General features: G+C 39.2%; 1 protein-coding gene across 4 annotated transcripts; it reads left to right on the forward strand.

Annotated features, from left to right (window-relative positions):
* Window positions 1–1,165: 1,165 nt before the first annotated feature.
* On the forward strand, window positions 1,166–15,807 carry si:ch211-51c14.1 (protein kinase C and casein kinase substrate in neurons protein 3). Of its 4 annotated transcripts, none has more exons than XM_038706341.1 (11): window positions 1,166–1,382; window positions 2,516–2,857; window positions 5,012–5,079; window positions 9,532–9,688; window positions 9,902–10,137; window positions 12,636–12,791; window positions 13,528–13,703; window positions 14,318–14,438; window positions 14,544–14,614; window positions 14,765–14,844; window positions 15,462–15,807. In XM_038706341.1, the coding sequence occupies exons 3-11, from the start codon at window positions 5,020–5,022 to the stop codon at window positions 15,569–15,571; spliced, it is 1,167 nt and encodes a 388-aa protein (XP_038562269.1). In that variant the 5' UTR covers window positions 1,166–1,382; window positions 2,516–2,857; window positions 5,012–5,019; the 3' UTR covers window positions 15,572–15,807. The 4 variants fall into 4 exon arrangements, with proteins under 4 accessions (XP_038562269.1, XP_038562253.1, XP_038562278.1 ...); XM_038706350.1 differs by lacking the exon at window positions 1,166–1,382 and adding an exon at window positions 1,598–1,825; XM_038706325.1 differs by lacking the exon at window positions 2,516–2,857 and having other exon boundaries at window positions 1,167–1,382.
* The last annotated feature ends 3,217 nt before the right edge of the window (window positions 15,808–19,024 follow it).

Raw genomic sequence — 19,024 nt, forward strand, 5'->3', positions numbered from 1 at the left:
GTTGATTGGTGACCCTTAGGTGTGAGTGTGTGTGACTGGTTGTTTGTCTATGTGTGGCCCTGCAATGGACTGGCGACCTGTCCAGGGTGTACCCCGCCTTTCGCCCGATGTCAGCTGGGATTGTGTAGGGTAAGTGTAGTTTCTTTTCTTAGTATGAATAACAGACAGCTCTAAAGTAAATCATGATTTTGGTGCAAGGACAACTAAGTACATTTGATGCATTTACATCAATGCGTTTTAACAAAGTGCTTACCTGCTGCTCTGCAATTACAATCACTATAATATTCCTTAAACTTTCCTATAGAGATTTATACTGTGCTACTGAATTGTGAATGTATGACGTAACATTGTCTCATGGAACCTTATTCCACTTGTTGACATTTTCTGTCTCTTGTGCTTATTATCATTTTAATCACAGGATCTCACAGTGTTGTCATGATCTCTGTCTACTATCCTTGCAGATCTGATTATAGGATTACTGTTTCCTAAGAGCAGGTTGTAGCTGGGCGTAAACATTGCAACGTACGCTGTCTGGTTATTTACATGGCATGTTCTGGCAAGGCAAAGTTTCACAAGTTGAGCATAGCATGAAGCAAGAGCTGGATGTGTGGGTGAACAATTCTTCTTCAGGGGCCTCTGACTTAAAAGAATCTCTCCCTTCAAGCACACATACACACACCGGATGAATCTTCCAGCTGTGGAGGCAGGCCTACCGAAGTATCCCAAGGGAACGTCGAGGGGAGTGTCTAAGGGGGTATAAAGATAAGCACAGAGGGATGGGGTTATCCTTATCTGGTCATGCTGCTATGTGCTTCTTTGTAAAATAGTAAAACATAGTTAACAGACCAAACAGACACATAAACAGTCTGGTTGGGTGACTCATCTATGGTCTGATTCACCTCCATGTTCAAACAAACACCAAAAAAACCCACACTATATCACACTTCATTGACACTACTCTGAGGGAGGTGAATCAAGTGAATGAGAGAGAAAAAGAGAGAGACCTTCTCCAACAAGTGGTACAAAGTACAAAGAACAAGAGAATAAGTTCCCTCCAGCAGTTTTGGAGGGAGAGGGACTAGGATATAGGGAGGGAGGGTGTGAGGGAGGAGAAGGAGGGAGTAAAAAAAAAAAAGAAGAAGCCAACTCATCTGACACAAACAGTGGGCCAAAGAAAGGGGAAGAGCAGGAGGAGAACTGTCCAGAACGAGTGGAAAATCAAAGTAAGAGAAAAGGAGGAGAAGTTTAACGAAGACAAGACGGAGAGAAAGAGAGCTCGAGAGTCTGCAGAAAGTTTGAACTAGGAGGGAAAAAAGTTTTAACCTGCCAAACAAAAGAAGAAAAAGGGGGTTGAGGCAGAGAGGGCCCCAACATTTAGAGAGGTAAGGAACTTGTTAGCCTTCCATGGCAATATAGCTGCATTTCAGAGAGATCCGATGGAGTGAGTGAGCTCCTATTTCTGCTCTGTGTGTTCATTTGTTACTATATATTTCCTACATGCAATGCGTGTGTGTGGTGAGTTATGTGTGACAGATGAAACGGGGACAGGGGGAGGAGTGAGTATGTGTGCAGGATTCAGGGGTGAAAGAGTTTCTTGGTTGGAAACTCCAGATGGGTTCTTACAACTCAAAAGAGCTTTAGTTTTAGTTTAGTTGTTAAAAAGTTTTTTACACGTAAAGTTTTAGATACTGTTCGGACTGGATTAACGCAAGTTACCGGAATGCTACAGGACTTTTGAAAACTGAGGGAACACATTTCCTGTCTGACCTTCTAAGAGATTTAAAAAAAAGTCTGGAGGACCCATGGTGGAATTAGATCTGTGCTGGTAGGTGGTTAGTTGTACAATATACTCTGCGTTGTACTCATAGGACAGCAGGTCAGCAGGTTTGGAATAAGGGAATATGCCTCACACATATGGCACGAGAACCAACTGGAAGAAGTTCCAGTCAGGCTTTTCTAACAATTTGTTTCATTTTATTTTACAAATAAGATTTCAGACTTTTATTTACATTTACAAGGGCAAAATCTGGGCCAATCCGAGACCTTTAGAGGATGTTTAAATTGATTATAAAGTCCATGAAATCTGAAAGGCCCATGGTGCCATCAGATTTGTTCTAGTAGATACAGAGTAGATCTTGCACAAAAGCAGAATCATAATGCTTATAAAAGCATGAAATTATATCTGAGAGGCATGCAAGTAGATCACAGCTATGATGGTAGATGGAAAGTTAGAGTTTATACTTTCTTGTGCAGTTACAGGGTAAAGCTGGGACTGAATTCACACGTAGTAGTTTGTTGGAGACTGTACTTAGTAGAACTTGCAGGAATGCACAGATTATTTGATATTATGCTGGGACAACAGAGCTCCCCTGCCCCCACCACCCCTGTCCCCCACCCCTGTCCCCCACCCCCACCACCCCTGTCCCCAACTGAACACCCGGACAGCGTGGGGGACAGGAAGTCGAGGTCAAGGGTTAATAGGCAGGCGATTTATTATTTTTCTGACCTTGTGCAGATCTCTGGGTTGTGTAATCTACAAGACCTCAGCGTTGGAGACACAACTGAAGCAAGCTGAGGAAGATTCAGGCAGGGTGAGGCGTGGCATCATGCTCTTTGTGGAGCATGTGATGCCCCGTGAACAGCAGAATGAGGAGGAAAATCATTGAATCTAATTGTGTGCCTCACAGAGCCATGGCTGCAGGGAGGAAAAACAGGCAAGAAAATGCAAGCTGTGTCTGGGTGGAGTTCAGCTCCGGATGCATCGAGGGTTTGAAAGACTGGAGGCAAAACTGCTGCATGCTTAAATATTTAAGCTGGAAAAGTTTCTTTTTTGGAAGTGGAACATCATGAGCATGAAGTAATTCAAAGATCTGAAATACTGTATGTGGATCACTTAATTTTGAGTTAGACAGAACTTTTTATGTATTTCCGTCACCATTGTCATGTGAGTCTGTTGTTGGTTTGAGCATATGAGGAAGTGTGCCAGTGTTTTCTTTTTATAATGATAAAAAAAAAAAAGCAGACAGGCCACTAGCATGGGAAGAAAGTGAGTGCAAATGACAGGATGTGTTGACCCTTACCCCCAGTTTATTTTAAGATAGCTCATGTTTCAAAGCTGGCAGTGCTGGGAGAGGATACTCCATGGACACTGATTACAGTGTGTGAGACACTGCATCGGTTTACTGTACACCTCCTGGTCCAAATTAACTGCTCGCCGACTTCCAACAGCAACTACACTGTTAAATGGGTTTACAGAGGCTCCAAACAGTTCAGTCCAGACACGATACACCTGTGTATATCTACACATTGATCCTGAAAAAAGAGCCCCAGTCATTTATCTGAGGGGATATCAAATGCATTCATATCACAGACTCTAGACTCTAGAGCAGTTATTACCAACCACAGATAATTGTACTGCAGGGGCTACTTCTGCAGTTACCAGGGCCCTGGGGGTATGTGGGAAGATTGTGGAGTAGCTCAAGTAATTTGATTCTGATTTGATCAAAAATGGAAAGGGCGAAGCGTAGAGAAACAGTTAGCTAAAAGTGATGGAATATGGTCAAACTATACAGCTAAAAGTGAAGTATAAATGGTTGAATAGATAACTTATGGATAAGGAGTTAACAGTTTGCTAAAAATAATGGATTAACAGTTGAAATAGATAGCTTGAAGTAATAGATTAACAGTTGAAAGTTAGATGAAAGTAATGGTTGAAATAGTTAGCTAAACCAGTTAGTTTACTGAAAGTAAGCCTTTTTTTGTTTAACATTTAAATAACCAGTTGAAAATTAATTAAAATTAAAGCTGCAAGCAGCAATGAACAGCGCCTTGCACCTCTCACATGTCTGAAATTTGGGGCAGATTGGACAATGTACGACAATTTCTGTTCTATGGCGATAATGAGGCATCATGGGAACGTTGTTTGATAAAAACTCACAAGCTTCACTTTTTGGCATCACCATTGGCTTGAGACTTTGCTGGTCATATTTGAGGTGGATCTGGTCAGTCTGCTAGGAGTACATTAAAGTAAACATGTCGTTTCCTGTTGCCAGTGTAAGTGGTGCTATGACGCTATGTGACTGAATATTGGCAAGTACCTGCACTCAAGTTACAGCAACTTCCTGTTTAAAGGTGAAACATCAAGATTTGACACCACAGAAACTTTGACTTTCAACTTTTCATAACAAAGGTCTTTAGTTTGCGCAGCCCAAATCTGAAGTCGATCTGATGAATTGTCTAGGAGGAGTTTGTTGAAGAGCAGAGCATGTGAATTGCAAAAAAAATCCCCTAAAATTGCACTGTTAATTCAAAATGGCTGACTTCCTGTTGAGTTTAGGGTATAGCTCCATGAGGCTTATCTTAAAGTCTGATGATGATATATTGGCCTCCCAAATGTACATCTGGGTGAAACGTACCTGGTTGATTACTTTGTTTTAATTTAAAAAGGGGAAGCTTTCGAGCCATTTTGCCACATCCATATAAGATGACAAGTTTCGCCACTTCTGACAAGTGTGCAAAGTTTAGTGAGTTCTCGAGCACCTTTAGGCCCTCAAATATGTGATTCATTTGGGGGTGGGTGGGGGGTGGCCCTAATGAACACATCTGGGTGGTGTTGATGTGTGTTCATCTGACAGGGCTGTGGGGCATGTCTGACAAAGGGTTTAGAGGACCTGGTTTCCTCATGGATATGTCTCCACTGACTCCTACATTGAAGGCTTTTTGCTGGTGGTTTTGAACTAAATTAAAAATTAAAACTGTGAGGAGATAATCACGTGAGAATAAAATCTATAATTAAAAGGCTGTAAATCACATAATCCCTATATGGGATCAGTGAACTGACATCATGGTTGAGATCGTCTAGTCTCTACCTTAGATCATTGTTCATAGTGTAGCTACAAAACCCCAGAGTTCATTACCCACGTGTGGAAGTCGATTACAAAAAGGTCAGTGTGCAGATTAAAAGGCAGAGAGATACCATACTCTGAAATAATCATATACTCTTTACTCTCAGAGAACAAGATGTCGACGCTATCATCAGAAAACAGCTCTGAAGATGCCAACAATCGCAGCTTCTGGATGGTAAGACTGTGTGTTTGTGTGTGAATTTTGTGTGTGGCTCTGTCTTTGTCTTTGTCTGTTTGTCTTCTGAGAGAGTCTCAATGACCTTCCAGTCAAAATAGACTAAATTGTTTTGTCGTTCAGGCTACATATCAGCGTGAACTGCTTTCACTTTTAAATGTGAATTGTAACCATTGTACACTCTGAATTGCCTTTCTTGGCTTAACTGTGCTCCAGGAAGGTTTTTTGTGATAGTGCTCAGCTCATTAGGCATTTGATTGTCTGTGTTTGCTCGACAGAGTAGAACACAGTAGCACAGGGGTCATGTCTCTGGGGATCCAGGACAAGTATTTTTTATTTCCACTTCTTTCTGCTACTGCATGATGTTTTTATTTGTGGATAAGGAAAAATTTCTGTGTGAACTGAGGGTCAGCTCCAACATATTACATGCATTTGTCCATTGTGACTCGAAGGAATAAAAGACTCCAGTGTTGATTAGTGAGTTTTAGAGGTGCTAGTAGGTGGATTTTATTACCTTCAGACAGAGCCAGGCTAGCCTTTCCCCTGTTTTTAGTTTGTGCAAAGCAAAGCTAACTGGCTGCCGGCTCCAGCTTCATATTCATATTCATATATGTTGATCTTCTCATCTAAGTCTTGCAAGAAAGCGAGTAAATGTATTTCCCAAAATGTCAAATATTCCTTTAAAATAAGATCTAAACCATAATGTTGCATAAAACTAAGCTTGCATATGTAAATTTTCACAAATAAACAATAAATTCCAGCTTTAGATTGTTCCATGTACAGCATACTGTACCGTTTCATTCAGAATAATTCACAGGACATGATAACACATAATGAATTACACATACAGCAACAGCCTAAATCATAAGACATGTCTGCTTTAAATTGCCTAAATCTTCTTTGTTCCAATTCAGGTCTAGTAACAAACATTGTACTGTTTTACTTTTCCGTTTTGTGAACTGCTCTGCACTGTTTGCAATACACAGTTCTTTTTAATCACCATATTTTAAAGCTGTAAACACTTCCAACATACAAAGTGCCTGACTATCTAATTTGTGCTACCACTTTAATATTGGCTTTGTCTCCCGTTGGCCTCGACGAACTGCCCCACTTTCATCTCTCCCCTCCTGTAATTTTGGCAGCCTCCTGTTGAGTTGGATGTGTTTCCAGGCCAGTTCCTGTCTGTGTCATCCTGCCGCCATGCTCAAGGGCTGTCTGTCATTATACTGCAAACTGAAGCTCTTTTGTTTTGTATTTGCAAAGTCACCTGCACTTCAACAAGGTGGCAATTACGGTGCGTTCTGTAGTGTAATATTCATACTGAAAGATACACACATCCTACTGTGACGGTTTGGACTCAGTTGTGGATCTCATATTATACTATATAATATATTATATAATTACTCTTCATCCTCTTTACTCACTACAGATTATATAGAGACACTCGCTGATCACATCCCTTTTTGTTGTTTTCAGCAATAAAACAAAAGCTGATAGTGTTTTTAAATCTGCAACAGACACTGTAAATATTTGACTGAACCGATTTCCCTCTTTGTTTTTAAGACAAACATTTCTGTCAGGCTGACATTTATCTTAATCTGTTAATGCTCTGATGTGTCCTGTGAGCTGGCTGTGTTTTGTTTTGTGCATTGATCTATATTTGCTTAGAACTTAGTAAGGGCATGAATATAAACGCTGGCATACATATAGTTTACTTCTGCTATTTCTACTTCCATTACCACTACTACTACTACTACTACTACTACTAATCCTATTACTGTGACTATTATTACTGCTGCTACAACTTTCACTATTTCTTTACTATTACTATAACTACTAAGACTGGAACTACCACAGCTGCCATTGTTTCTACTGTACAATCACTCCACTACTGCTACTACTACTTCAATTCTTGTACTGCAACCATTAGTAACTTGATAACTGCTAATTACTATTGCGGATGCTGTAGTACATCTGCTAGTGATTCCCAGCTCTCTTTCTGTGCACTGAGATGTTTGCTAGTCTGGATAGGATCGGTTAGATACGTGAAATATGATTTTTCAATGGAGGACCGTGGCCATTTTCTTATACTGTGTTTTGTTGCATAGACAGATTCTCTGGTAGCGGATTTGCATCTGCTTCAGAGATTGGCCAACTGGGGCTCTGCAGCGTTGCCGTTGGCCTCAAACTGGATTCCTCAGCTGTTTCTGTTTAATTCTCAGACGAGTGAGGAGAGTCAGTGAAAACCACAACAGAGGCAGAAAGTAAGGAAGAAGGAGAGAGAGAGAGAGAGAAACAGGAGGGCACTGATGAGAAGTACTCCAATTGACTCTGATTAAGGCACAAGTAACTATGTAGTAGTACTGTAGTGCTAACTACAGTGTTTCATTAAAGGCATATTGATGTGATTACTTTAGTTGAAGTAAGAGTATGAAAATAAATCACTTTTACAGCCGTGGTGCATGCTTTTATGCATGCTTTTAACCACTTAATGTGATGACTAGGTGACAATGGACAGAAAAGATGTTTATATGGGAAATACATATATCACATAGCTTACTTTAAACAATGCATTCACAATGAAACACCAGTACAAGTAGCTAAAAATTAAAGAATGTAAGAAAAAATGTGTGATACTGAATTAAAAAATGATGTCCAACATATTGATTAATCTTGCTATACCTACCTGTAGCAGAAAACACACTGCATATTTGTCTCACAATTGCTGCTAGCACTAACATGTTTTGACTTAACTGCTTGATCATTCCCATGCACCTGCATTTAATATACCATTAATTAAGAGTCCCATTAGGATCTTGTTAATTAGTTTTTTAAAAAACCCGTAACTAATAACATTAAAGATGTCTCTCTGGTACATTTAGCTTTCCTAGTAAGTCATGCCAATGAGCCAGCATGCATATCACCAGTAATTGGAGCTCCGTGACTGATGTTATCTGTTATACCTTTGTTGTTTGTTGTATGCAAGTGAAAATGTAAGCCATGAGAAATTTCTGCTCACTCATGTCTATTTCTTACTTATATTTTTTTTATTTGGTATTGTATTTAAATGAAGTGCATTTGCCTCAGATGATTTTATACAACACGACAACATATGTGGTGTCCAGAAACTTTCACCCAGCTGTCTAAATGTGTCAGGGGCTGAGAGTCTGACAGAGTCAGGCAGAAAGTGAAAAAGAGTGTAGGAGTGAGTGCTGAGAAGGAGCTGATGGCAGCTGCCAGGAAAATTGTAGAGAGATTTCCAAATACCACATCCACAAACAACACAATTTCTTCAGATATGTTATTACACTCTGAGCCTTGCCTCTGCTGCCCTCTTGTCCTCCCTGTCGGTTTTTTTTGTAGTATTTTTTTTTTTACAGCTAGGCCTTGTCCTCCTGTCCAATGACCACGCCCCATGCTGCTGCCAGCATTAGAGTTTACCACAGGAAACTTAATACCAATAAAGTGCCACTTGTGGCCTGTGGGGGTTGACCTTAGACGGCTGCAGCAGTGTCACAGCTGTGAAAAGAGAGGCGGATGCAAGCTGCACCTTGTTATGACTGGCTGAACAGAGAATGTGATACAGACCAGTAGTGACTGTTTAATGTTGTTAAGAAGCAGAAGTTCTTATAGTAGTAGAAGTAGTCAGTAGTGCTAATAGACACTCACCATGTAGAGTGTCCTTTTGACATTTCAAACACAGGTGTGACTTACAACATTAATCATCGTTACATTCCTCTTAGCTGTGCCAGTTCCAGTTAAAGGGTTTGTGCATGCTGGTTAACTGGCACAACTTACTGGGACACCAAAATGGAACAGAGAAATCATGAAAGGAAAACTTTGACCTTGAGATTTAGAGGTGCTGGTAGGCGGATTATGTTAACTTTGGCCATATCCAGGTCAGCAGTTTCTTCCCATGTCATTCTGCTAAGCTAAGCTAACAGGCTGCTCGCTCCATCTACATGTTTACAGTCCTGGTATCAATCACCATATTTAGCTCTTGGCAAGGAAGCAAAAAAAAAGATTCCCCCAGAACGGTGAAATATTCCTTTTAATGGAGATAAGGCACAAGTAATGCTCTTAGTACCAATATGAGTAATAATAAAAGTAGTAGTGATAGTGAGAGTCGAAGAGTCACACTGGCTTGAATCGTTTTCTAAATTAGTTTGTCTAAATCACTTTATGGTCTACATGGCCACTCTGCCAGGAATAAACTGTGAGCAGATGTACAATTTCATATTCTTTGACATTGAAATTGTAAGACTAAATACAAAAAGAAACTATAATACTTTATCAAAAAATATCGGCAAAAATATCATCAACTTTTGGCTTTTTCAATCCAAATGTCTAATTGAGTGTTAGTATCAGGGTTTGAAGTCCACTGGGCTTCCCTCCTTCCCCTGTTTATTTTGTGTTACCAGTAGATCTTCATTTCTCTTTGTGTCCTGGCAGCCTGGGAACTATCAGCGCACTGTGAAGCGAACAGAAGATGCCTTCCAGGCCTGTAATGACATAGTGGCATGTTTCCAAGAGAGAGCTCGCGTGGAGAGGCAGTATGCCCAGCAGCTCAGTGAATGGAGCAACAAGTGGAAACCAGTAGTGGACTCCAGTAAGTAGCCTACTGTAGCTGCAACCCCAGCTAGGTGTGTGTAGAACATGTAAACTGGGATCAGAAAATCTCCTTTTTGTGATAAGAGGTAGTAATATGTACCTTTTAGTTTTATTTCAGCTATATTGTATATAAAAAATATTACATTTTTTAGAGAGTACAGAGAGAATTTCAGGAATGTGTGATTTCCTGGTCTTTGTCCTCCTTTGTCAGGTCCTCTGTACGGATCTCTTCTGAAGGCTTGGCAGTGTTTTCTGTCCTCCGCTGACCGGCTGGCCTCCTTACATGCCTCCATCTGTCGCTCCCTGGTGTCGGAAGATGGAGACCGGGTCAGGACCTGGCAGAAGGACACCTTCCACAAGAGGTTATTTGGAGGTTTCAAGGAGTCCCAGGACATTGAGACAGGCTTTACACGTGCTCAGAAGCCATGGGCCAAAAGACTTAAAAAGGTCTGAATTTTTCAGATTTAAAAACCAGGTTCTGTGGCTTTTATTAATTTATTTATTTTTACAACGCATGATGATTAAAAACTCTGTCAGACTCTCTCAGTTTTATAACACTAATATAAAATAGATGAATGATGAACAACTTCACATCTCTGACCTAAACCCATGTGGACAGACTAGAATAATGAGTATAATAATAAAAGGAACAGGTTAAAGATTAAAAACCATATAATAATAATAATAGTATATTATAAGTTATAAGTTCTTGCCTAAAAGAGTATAAGAGAAAGAAAAAACAATTTACTTCTGGATGACAGGGTCACATTCAAAGACACGTAACATGACAGTGACCTTATTGAGGTACAGCCCATCGAATCTTGCATAAAGAAGAATTGTCCGCGATCTATCACATGCAGAGCAGATGGCCATACAGAGCCAGACTGCAGCCTGCTACACAACACAAGACAGCAACAACCCATATTAGTCTTCAGGCTATAGTCTCCTTATTATCTAACTTACAAACATGAAAACACATCTTGTCCTGCACCTTAGCTTGAGCCACCAAACAAACATTTACTGGGGAAAATGCACTTAGCTATTTAGATAGCTTAGATAGCTAATTAGCTCCTCAGATGCTGAACATTAAACAGCATGTAAACTTACCTGCAAATGTCAATAGGTCCAGTTAGATGCTGGTGTGGTCCTTACTCGATCTTCAATACCAGTAACAACACACTGTCTGCCCGTGACATGTGGGCTAGGGCTCAAGTTTGTTTAATTGTAATTGTTTAATTGGCAGTGGCTGTCAATCATGCAAGTTTTCTTCTTTTTAATATTAAGCTATTAACAATACATTTAAACAAACCATTAACATTATAATTGACTACAATATGACTACATTCATTGAGTTCCACGGTCCTCTCCTGTAGTCATAGAATTTGGGTGTTTGTTTTTGGGGAGCATTTCTCTGTTACAATCTCAAATCACATTTTCCCAACCAGGTCGGGACTAGGCTACAGTGATCTGAAAAGAGACATTTAAACAAGGAATCCACAACAGTCTCTCTTACGCATTCACAGCAATGAGCCACTTGAATCTGTGCTTTTTTGTGATTTGAGAGCTGCTAAGGACATCAGTCAAAAGCAGAATAGCATATTTGCATCAAAAATATACACAAGCCCCTTAAAAATCAATACTTCATACATACTAAAAGTGACTGCAACTTCACAAATGGGTACTCATTAAACAAATGGTCTCAGATCAATCTATAGGCCTATATTTAGACCACTGAGACCTAATGCACCACAATTTTATTGAGTATGAGCAAGATGCTTTTCAAAGCCAAGAGCATCTCAGTTTTCAAAATTAGTTGTATGGGTTTACTTTTGAATCGATGAGACGGTTGTTAGTGTAATGTTAAGTCCATGTAGACAGGCACACCCTTCTTTGTGAACTTCCTTTATCCACAACTGTAGATAATAAGGTATGTTTTGGCCCACATCACTGCAGCACAGCTGCTCCAGTCCAGGTGGAAACACTGTCATTTAATGTCAGTAGTTAGTTTTCTAGCTTCTTTAATACACTTAACTTTCCTATCTTCAGGTTTTTGTTATTAGCTTTTATTTTACTTTAAATGAGCTACCTGATGTTAGCTAGCTGATAGCCCACCCTGTCATTTCATTACCACTTGGCTATACCATTTCATATTTTATGTAACTGTTAATGGTCAGCTAACAATGGTGCTTAGGCACGAGCAGTGAAATTGAGGATTAGTTATTGTAGGTAAGCTACATTTTGACATCAATTTAGAGTTTATTATTTTATTTTAAGTAGTTTGTGAGTCTTTCTACAATAAGCATGATATTTGTCTTCACTGTGGAATTCAGAAGTTTTACCTGGAAATGTTATTTCAAATGTATTCACTTTTATTTATATAGCGGCAATTCACAATAAAAGGCATCTAACTGCACTTTTTATATAAAGCAGGTCTAGACAGTACTCTGTTTAATATTATTTACAGAGACCCAAAAATTCCCCAGCAGTGTATGACAGCTGCTTTATTGAACGCAGATTACATTTCATTTACAGTCAACATGAGCAAGAGGAAAGGAGATATTTGCTAAATAAAGGTTGAAACTTGAAATGATAATTATTAAGAATCAGAGATGACAATGCAGCCTGTATTTTATGATAGTGTCTTTGGTTCTGGTTCAACATTGAGTAGGTCTGTTTTGAGCGGTCATGATGATCTGCGGTTGTGTGTCTGACTTTCTGGCAGTTTTGCTGTAGAATAGTGACCTCTGACTACAAACGTGTAGTATGGTGCACCAATGAACTGGTGCAATGAATTTGATTTCTCATCATCTCTAGACAGCACATATTAGTTAAATATGCAAGGATATTGTAAGCATTGTAAGATTTTAGTTTACTAAAGGCCGCGTCTGCGCTGTATTGTTTTTTGTTGTGACCTGTTCATAAGGTATGTTTTGGGTCATCCACAGCTGGATAAAGCCAAAAGTGCGTACCACAAAGTGAGCCGTAAAGAGCAGGCAGCCAGGGAGCGAGAGGCACATGCTCAGGGAAACCCGGACGTTGCCATCGACAAACAGAAGAAGATCCAGGAGGAGAGGGAACTGGTTCAACTGGAGGCCGAGAAGGTAAGCATCATGTTTCATCTCATTATCATTATCATTGGGTATTCATGATTTTTGTCATCTGTTCCATCACTTTATGTGCTGAATGGAAATGATGTCAGTGATTAAATAGTAAATAGCTTTTTATCCAGCTTTAAGCGCTTTACAAGGTTTTGTTCATATACTTACTCACGCACACACACGGATACACCGCGACCATTGGTGTGTAGGTGTGACAGGGTGCTGACCTGACTATTGGGAGCAATTTGGGATTCAGTGTCTTGCCAAAGGACACTTGTTGGAGCAGTGTTTTTGTGAGCGGGTCCCCAAGTTATTTGTATCTTGTGCACACACACAAGCTCTCCACGATTTCAGGCTGTTTCAGGCTATTTCACAGATCGACAGTCTGTGGTGCAAAGAAAACTGGCATGCCAAAAAAATGCTGGGAAGAACAATGCTGCTAGCTAGCAAAAAATGATATAAAGAATTCAGTGAATTGGGAGGAAATGGTGGCTTGTGTGGTATATTTAATTCAGATTTGAAGTGAATTTTCAAGAAAAAGAAGAGGAGGGTCTCCCTATTGAGAACTGTATCACAACCATAATTAGGAACAATCCACCAGCAGTTTTTTTTATTTTAGTTAATTTAGATACAATGCTTTTGTTTTAGATTTATAGACGTTCAATTGTTTTCACATGTAAATCCAATAAGACCAACTGAGTCCTGAGCAGCGTGTAAAGGCATATCTAAATGTTCACAGGTTCGTGCCCGCTATGAGAAAGTTCTTGAGGAGGTGAACCGCTACGCTCCACGCTACATGGAGGAGATGGAGTCCATCTTTGACCAATCGCAGGACGAAGAGCGGAAGAGGATTGTCTTCCTCAAACAGGCTTTTCTCTCCATCCATAAACACCTGGACATTACCAACAATGAGAGGTGAAGCACAGTACTTCTACATTTATTTGTGTGTGTGTGTGTGTGTGTGTGTGTGTGTGTGTTTGATTGATTTTAAAATCAATCTTTTGACTTACTTTAGTCCTTATTAAATGTTGTTCCTCTACACAAGGCACATAAATGTTTCTCAGTGATTCACTTGTACTCTAATAAAGAAAATAATAGCAAAGACAACAACTTAATTGCTTTATAAAATCTGCAGGAGCCACAGGGGGATATAGATGAGAGAAATGATGTACTCTATTAATCTGCTTAATTTTTGGGCAACGCTTTACGTAAATGCTCTGGATGGCAGTGCAAGCAGATTATGTGCCAATTTGGCAATTTTAAGCAAACTTTAGTTACAGTATAACCAGCAGAAATGTGAGGCTTTTTGGTTCTTTGACAAGCCAAAACATTTAGCATAAAGGACAAATCATTTCTCTGGTATTTAGGAAAGTCAGCCCATTGTTTTTGCAATGAGAATAAACTAATGTTGGTGGTTTATACTGAAGATTGGAGACATGTCTAGTGCAGCTCTGTATTGGTGTGACCCTGCTAAAATATGTATGAATATTATTTTGGCTTATCTTATTTACTCTCCACCCCTCATTTAGTGTGAGGGCTGTGTATGATGAGCTCCACAACACCCTAATGGCCATCGATGAGCATGAGGACCTTCGCTGGTGGAAAAAAACCCATGGGCCCGGCATGCCCACCGACTGGCCTCACTTCCAGGTATTTCAGTTTTTGTCAGTGTCCAACCATTTCTGTTATTCAAATCAATGTGACGTTCAATTCTTCTTATTTTAATTCCCATTGTTTTGTTCAAATGCTTGTAAGGAATGGATGCCTGAGAAGAAACCTAAAAAAGGGAAGAAAGAAGAAGACAAGAAAGGTACAATAGAGAGGAGGTGAGTAAATCTATCCCAAAGGAAAGTGTGAAATGCAAATTTATGTTTACAATGATCTGATGCTGTGAAGCCGTTGTGTATGGCTGATCAAACATCCATTTGTCTCTCTGTCTCTTCTTTTTGTCTCTCTGTCTCTTTTTCTTCCTGTAGTGTGATGATTGGAGGAGTGAGAGTAAGAGCTCTGTATGATTATGTTGGCCAGGAGACAGATGAGCTGTCATTTACAGCAGGTAAACACACACATATCATCCTACAAGACTAACTGAACTGCACTGTGTAGACAACATGTTAATCATAAACAGTATGCTGAAGTGTATATTATTGTGTGAAAGTTTTGTAATTTGGCATACTATCATTTATGTTTCATATGACAAATTTTTCTCTGTTCAGTTGTCTTTTTTGTTTGTTTTTTGAGCTGAAAAGATTAGTTGATTAATCAAGTAGTTGAACAGCAGAAAATTAATCAGCAACTATTTTAATAATCATTTAATTGTTAATTGTAATAAAAGTAATTTAATAGTTTAAGCAAAAGTGCCAATAATTCACTGGTTCTGACTTCTCAAATGAGAACATCTGTTTTCTTGCTCTTTTATGATGATATAATGAATATTTTTGGGTTTTGGACTGCTGATTGGGCAAGACAAGCATCAAAGAAAACAAAACGTTAATTTGAGCACTAGGAAACTATGATGGTCATTTCTTGCTATTTTATGACATTTTATAGAAAAACTAGCTAAAAACAGTTTATCAAGAAAATAAATAAATAAATACTCGATAAGGAAAATATTGGTTCAACCCTATTTAAATTTTGGATTATAAAGAAGAAAATGGCTCTGTCTCCCTGCAGGTGAGGGGTTTTTGAAGATCGAGGATGAGGATGATCAGGGCTGGTGTCGGGGGATGAAGGATGATGGGTGGGAGGGGCTTTACCCAGCGAACTATGTTGAGGTGGTGTAGTTAAAAGCATCTCGACTGAAAATGAAGAACATCATGTCACATACCATGCTTCATTTCACTGTGTGAAGTCACAACCTGGCTAAACTTCTAAATGTCATGAAGCCGATGCTGTAAAGAACAACACAATGTAGCTGTTAGCCAAAGATTTGGGCTGTGATGAGAGTATGATCATGCTTAAGTGGATGTTTTAGTATTTCAGCTTACAAAGATTTTTTAAAACTACCCAGGTTGTGTAATCTCTTGTGTAATCTCTTAAAGGATTTTGACAAATGTTTTAATATATACAGTATGCATAGACCACTTGTTTTGAAGCCATATTATAAACAATGCTTTATTGCAAAAAAGGTATGAAATGCTGCTCTTAAGGTACACTATATAACCATTTGGTGCTAAAATTGCTTTAAAGGACTGCTATTATCTTTCAGCTGTTTTTTTTAATTTTTTGCACTTCAGCACATGCTATTAAAATTCTCACAAAGCCTCTCAACATACGAAGAAAGTGACGCTGATACTGTGATTATAATTCATCCGAAGCAGCCGTACAAGTGGAGTCAGATATAGATGGTTTCATAACCTGTAATTCTCATCTGTTTTTTGTGGTTTAAAGGAACAGTTAAAAAAAATATGGTTATTTTCTGTCAAATACACAATGAGATGATGATGTGTCAAGGGGGAAACTTCTAGGCTAGCAGCATCAACACACATTCCAGGAACTCCAGTGCTGTCTTTCTGTGTATCTTTGTTTACTTAAAGCGGCTATAATCAATATTTTAATTTTACTGAAAGACACAGATAGTAACTAGCTAGTGAATTTAGTGGAGCATTTAGCAGCTAAATCACCCTAAGGACTTGGTGGAGACCAAAGACAGAGCTAAAAGAGAGTGAATGTTGGACCTACATTAATCACATGGCCAGAAACTGCCAAACTGACCTGGTGACTGCACACAACATCACAAACGTCCTTCTGAAAACAAAATTCGGGGTAGCTATTGTATTAATGACTAGTTTTCTAGCTAACAAGACATATATTATGGCCACCAAAGATACTGATGGCAGGTGCCTTTTACAATCTAATATGTGGAAAACGCCAATATAGTATTAAACTGTAGGATGAGAGTGTGTGGCAGAAGTTAGCAGACAGAGAGCGCTGGACTTCACATGACAGGAATCACAACTTGGATAAATTTTTATGAAAAGCTGTTTTGATTTTTTTGATCGGTGGACCCTTACAGACTAAAGGAATATAAATAATCAAGGAACTGACACATACAGACTTAAGGAGGGTTTCAAAGGTAACGTAAGTTGGCACTTTTTTCCCCTTTTCATCTCTTGTACCACGCAGGTTACACCGGTAAATCTATAAGAATTAGAGTTTGGGGCTTGTTGTTTCTGTTAAATTAACTGAACGATTGAATTGCGGAGAAACGAACCAATCTAACGATGTGTAGCATGTCCATACTGACATAGGCTATTAATCATAGGTCTAAACATTAATATTTGTATTAAAGCTAAAGCAGGTGACCCCGCAGGGTTTAAGAGGTTTTATCCATCCAAAGAACTTCTATAAAAACCAGACCAGGCGTTTTATGGGGACCTGCATTTATTTGTCAAAATGCATTCCCACACCAGGCCAGTAAACAGGGTAGGTGGCTATTTATTTAATTGAAGTTTTACGGTAGTTAGCCTATAAGTCAAGTCAATTTTATTTATAGAGCCCAATATCACAAATGTGCCTCAAGTGGCTTTACGATTTGTATAGCATAACAACAATACTTGTTCTTCATGCTACATCACAAAAATATTTAAACCCTCTTTTTTCCTTTGGTAAGAGTCCATGTCATAATCACAATAATGCACTCTGAGGTACTCATATAGAGAATAATGGACTTCACTTTATGTTGTGGCCTTCTTTTCCTTCACTTAATTAATTGTTTTGTTTTGTGGGACAGTGAAAGTGTACATAAGACAGCTTTGGAGTTCTTCATATTCTGGGGTAGCTGAGGCTCCGGAGGAAGAGTAGGGTGTCCATTAATTGCATTAATAAGTGGTTCAAACCTCAAAATTGTTTCTGATAGCCAGGCCAGTGACAGCGCCACCACCAGTTAACATAAACAAGGGATATCTAAGTGCAGTCCATTTATCATTTTTTAAAATTTTGATGGAGTGAGGCTAGGAGTTTCTCCCTGTCTCTCTAAGCATCCAGATGCTTTTGAAGAATGTGGCCAAGTTCTAAACCATGTCCCAGATGTCAAGCTAACTCTGCCAGAACGTTCAGAGATGAAACTGATATTGCTCTTCATCAGATTCTCAGTTTGACATCAAACATTGAAATTTCTTAGCAAGTCACTGTTCCTTTAAGCTAAGTACTGGGGAACAAATAGTTTTCCTATCTATCTAATCATATGTTGCTATACTGTATGGTGCTTATCATGGAGAGCATCTTTACCAAAGTAAGGAAGCGGCTTCCAGAAACAGCTGAATTTGTCTTGCCTTTGTCCTTATCTTTCTTCAGTATCTGTGTATGTGCTGTGTGTCTTTATATGTCATGTAAAAACTTTGCCCCCCCCCCCCAATTTTTTTTGCTAATTGTCTGTCTTTTGGAAATAAATTTGAAACTGTTACACAAACAAAATAAGTATTTTTGAATTTAGAATGGAAAGTATGCACATGTGTGTGTGTTAGAGAGACAGAGATTGTTGTTGTGTACGTGTGTTTGAGTTTGTGACTCATTATGCCATCATCCTCTTGAGTCCTGTGCCTGTGGATGTTATTAAATGTGCACACTTGTCAGCTGTCATACACGCACACAGTCACTTTCAAGCCTTGTGTCCATGTCAAGAGAACTATGTCCGGGTCAAATGCTGCTCTTTATCTTGATGATGCCACCACAGAGTCAGACGCAGCCTGACATCAACACATGGCCATCAGCCAAGCAAACTGTCTCACACCAGTGTTTATGTTTGAACCAATAGCAAGAAATGCAGTGATAAATCCTGGTATATTGTTACACTTTACAAACACACATACACATACACACACACACACACACACACACACACACACACACACACACACACACACACACACACACACACACACAGTGTGAGTGAGTTTTGCAGTACAAACAAGCATTTCAGAAGTATGTAAGAATGTCTGTTTCCACAGGAGTAATGGATATAATGATGTCACCCTGGAAGGAATTTGCTCACCTGATGACAGTTTTCTTGCTTGTAGCAAACATAGACTTATCTGTAATCACAAAGACAGTCACAGCTGAGCTCTCACACCCAGCTCCATATAACATTTCTGACAAAGTGCGGAAGAACTTCAAAAAGATGGAGAATAGAGTATATGTAGTATACAGAAAGTAAACATTATTTTAGTTAGACTAGCTAGTTGGCCAGATTAAGGGGTCAACATGTTTTGAAAAAAATAACAGTAGCAGTTTACAGT

Source organism: Micropterus salmoides, unplaced genomic scaffold (genome assembly GCF_014851395.1).
Source record: "Micropterus salmoides isolate LMB-PRFRI ecotype aquatic unplaced genomic scaffold, ASM1485139v1 Ms_hic_scaffold_10, whole genome shotgun sequence".
Lineage (NCBI taxonomy): Eukaryota > Metazoa > Chordata > Actinopteri > Centrarchiformes > Centrarchidae > Micropterus > Micropterus salmoides.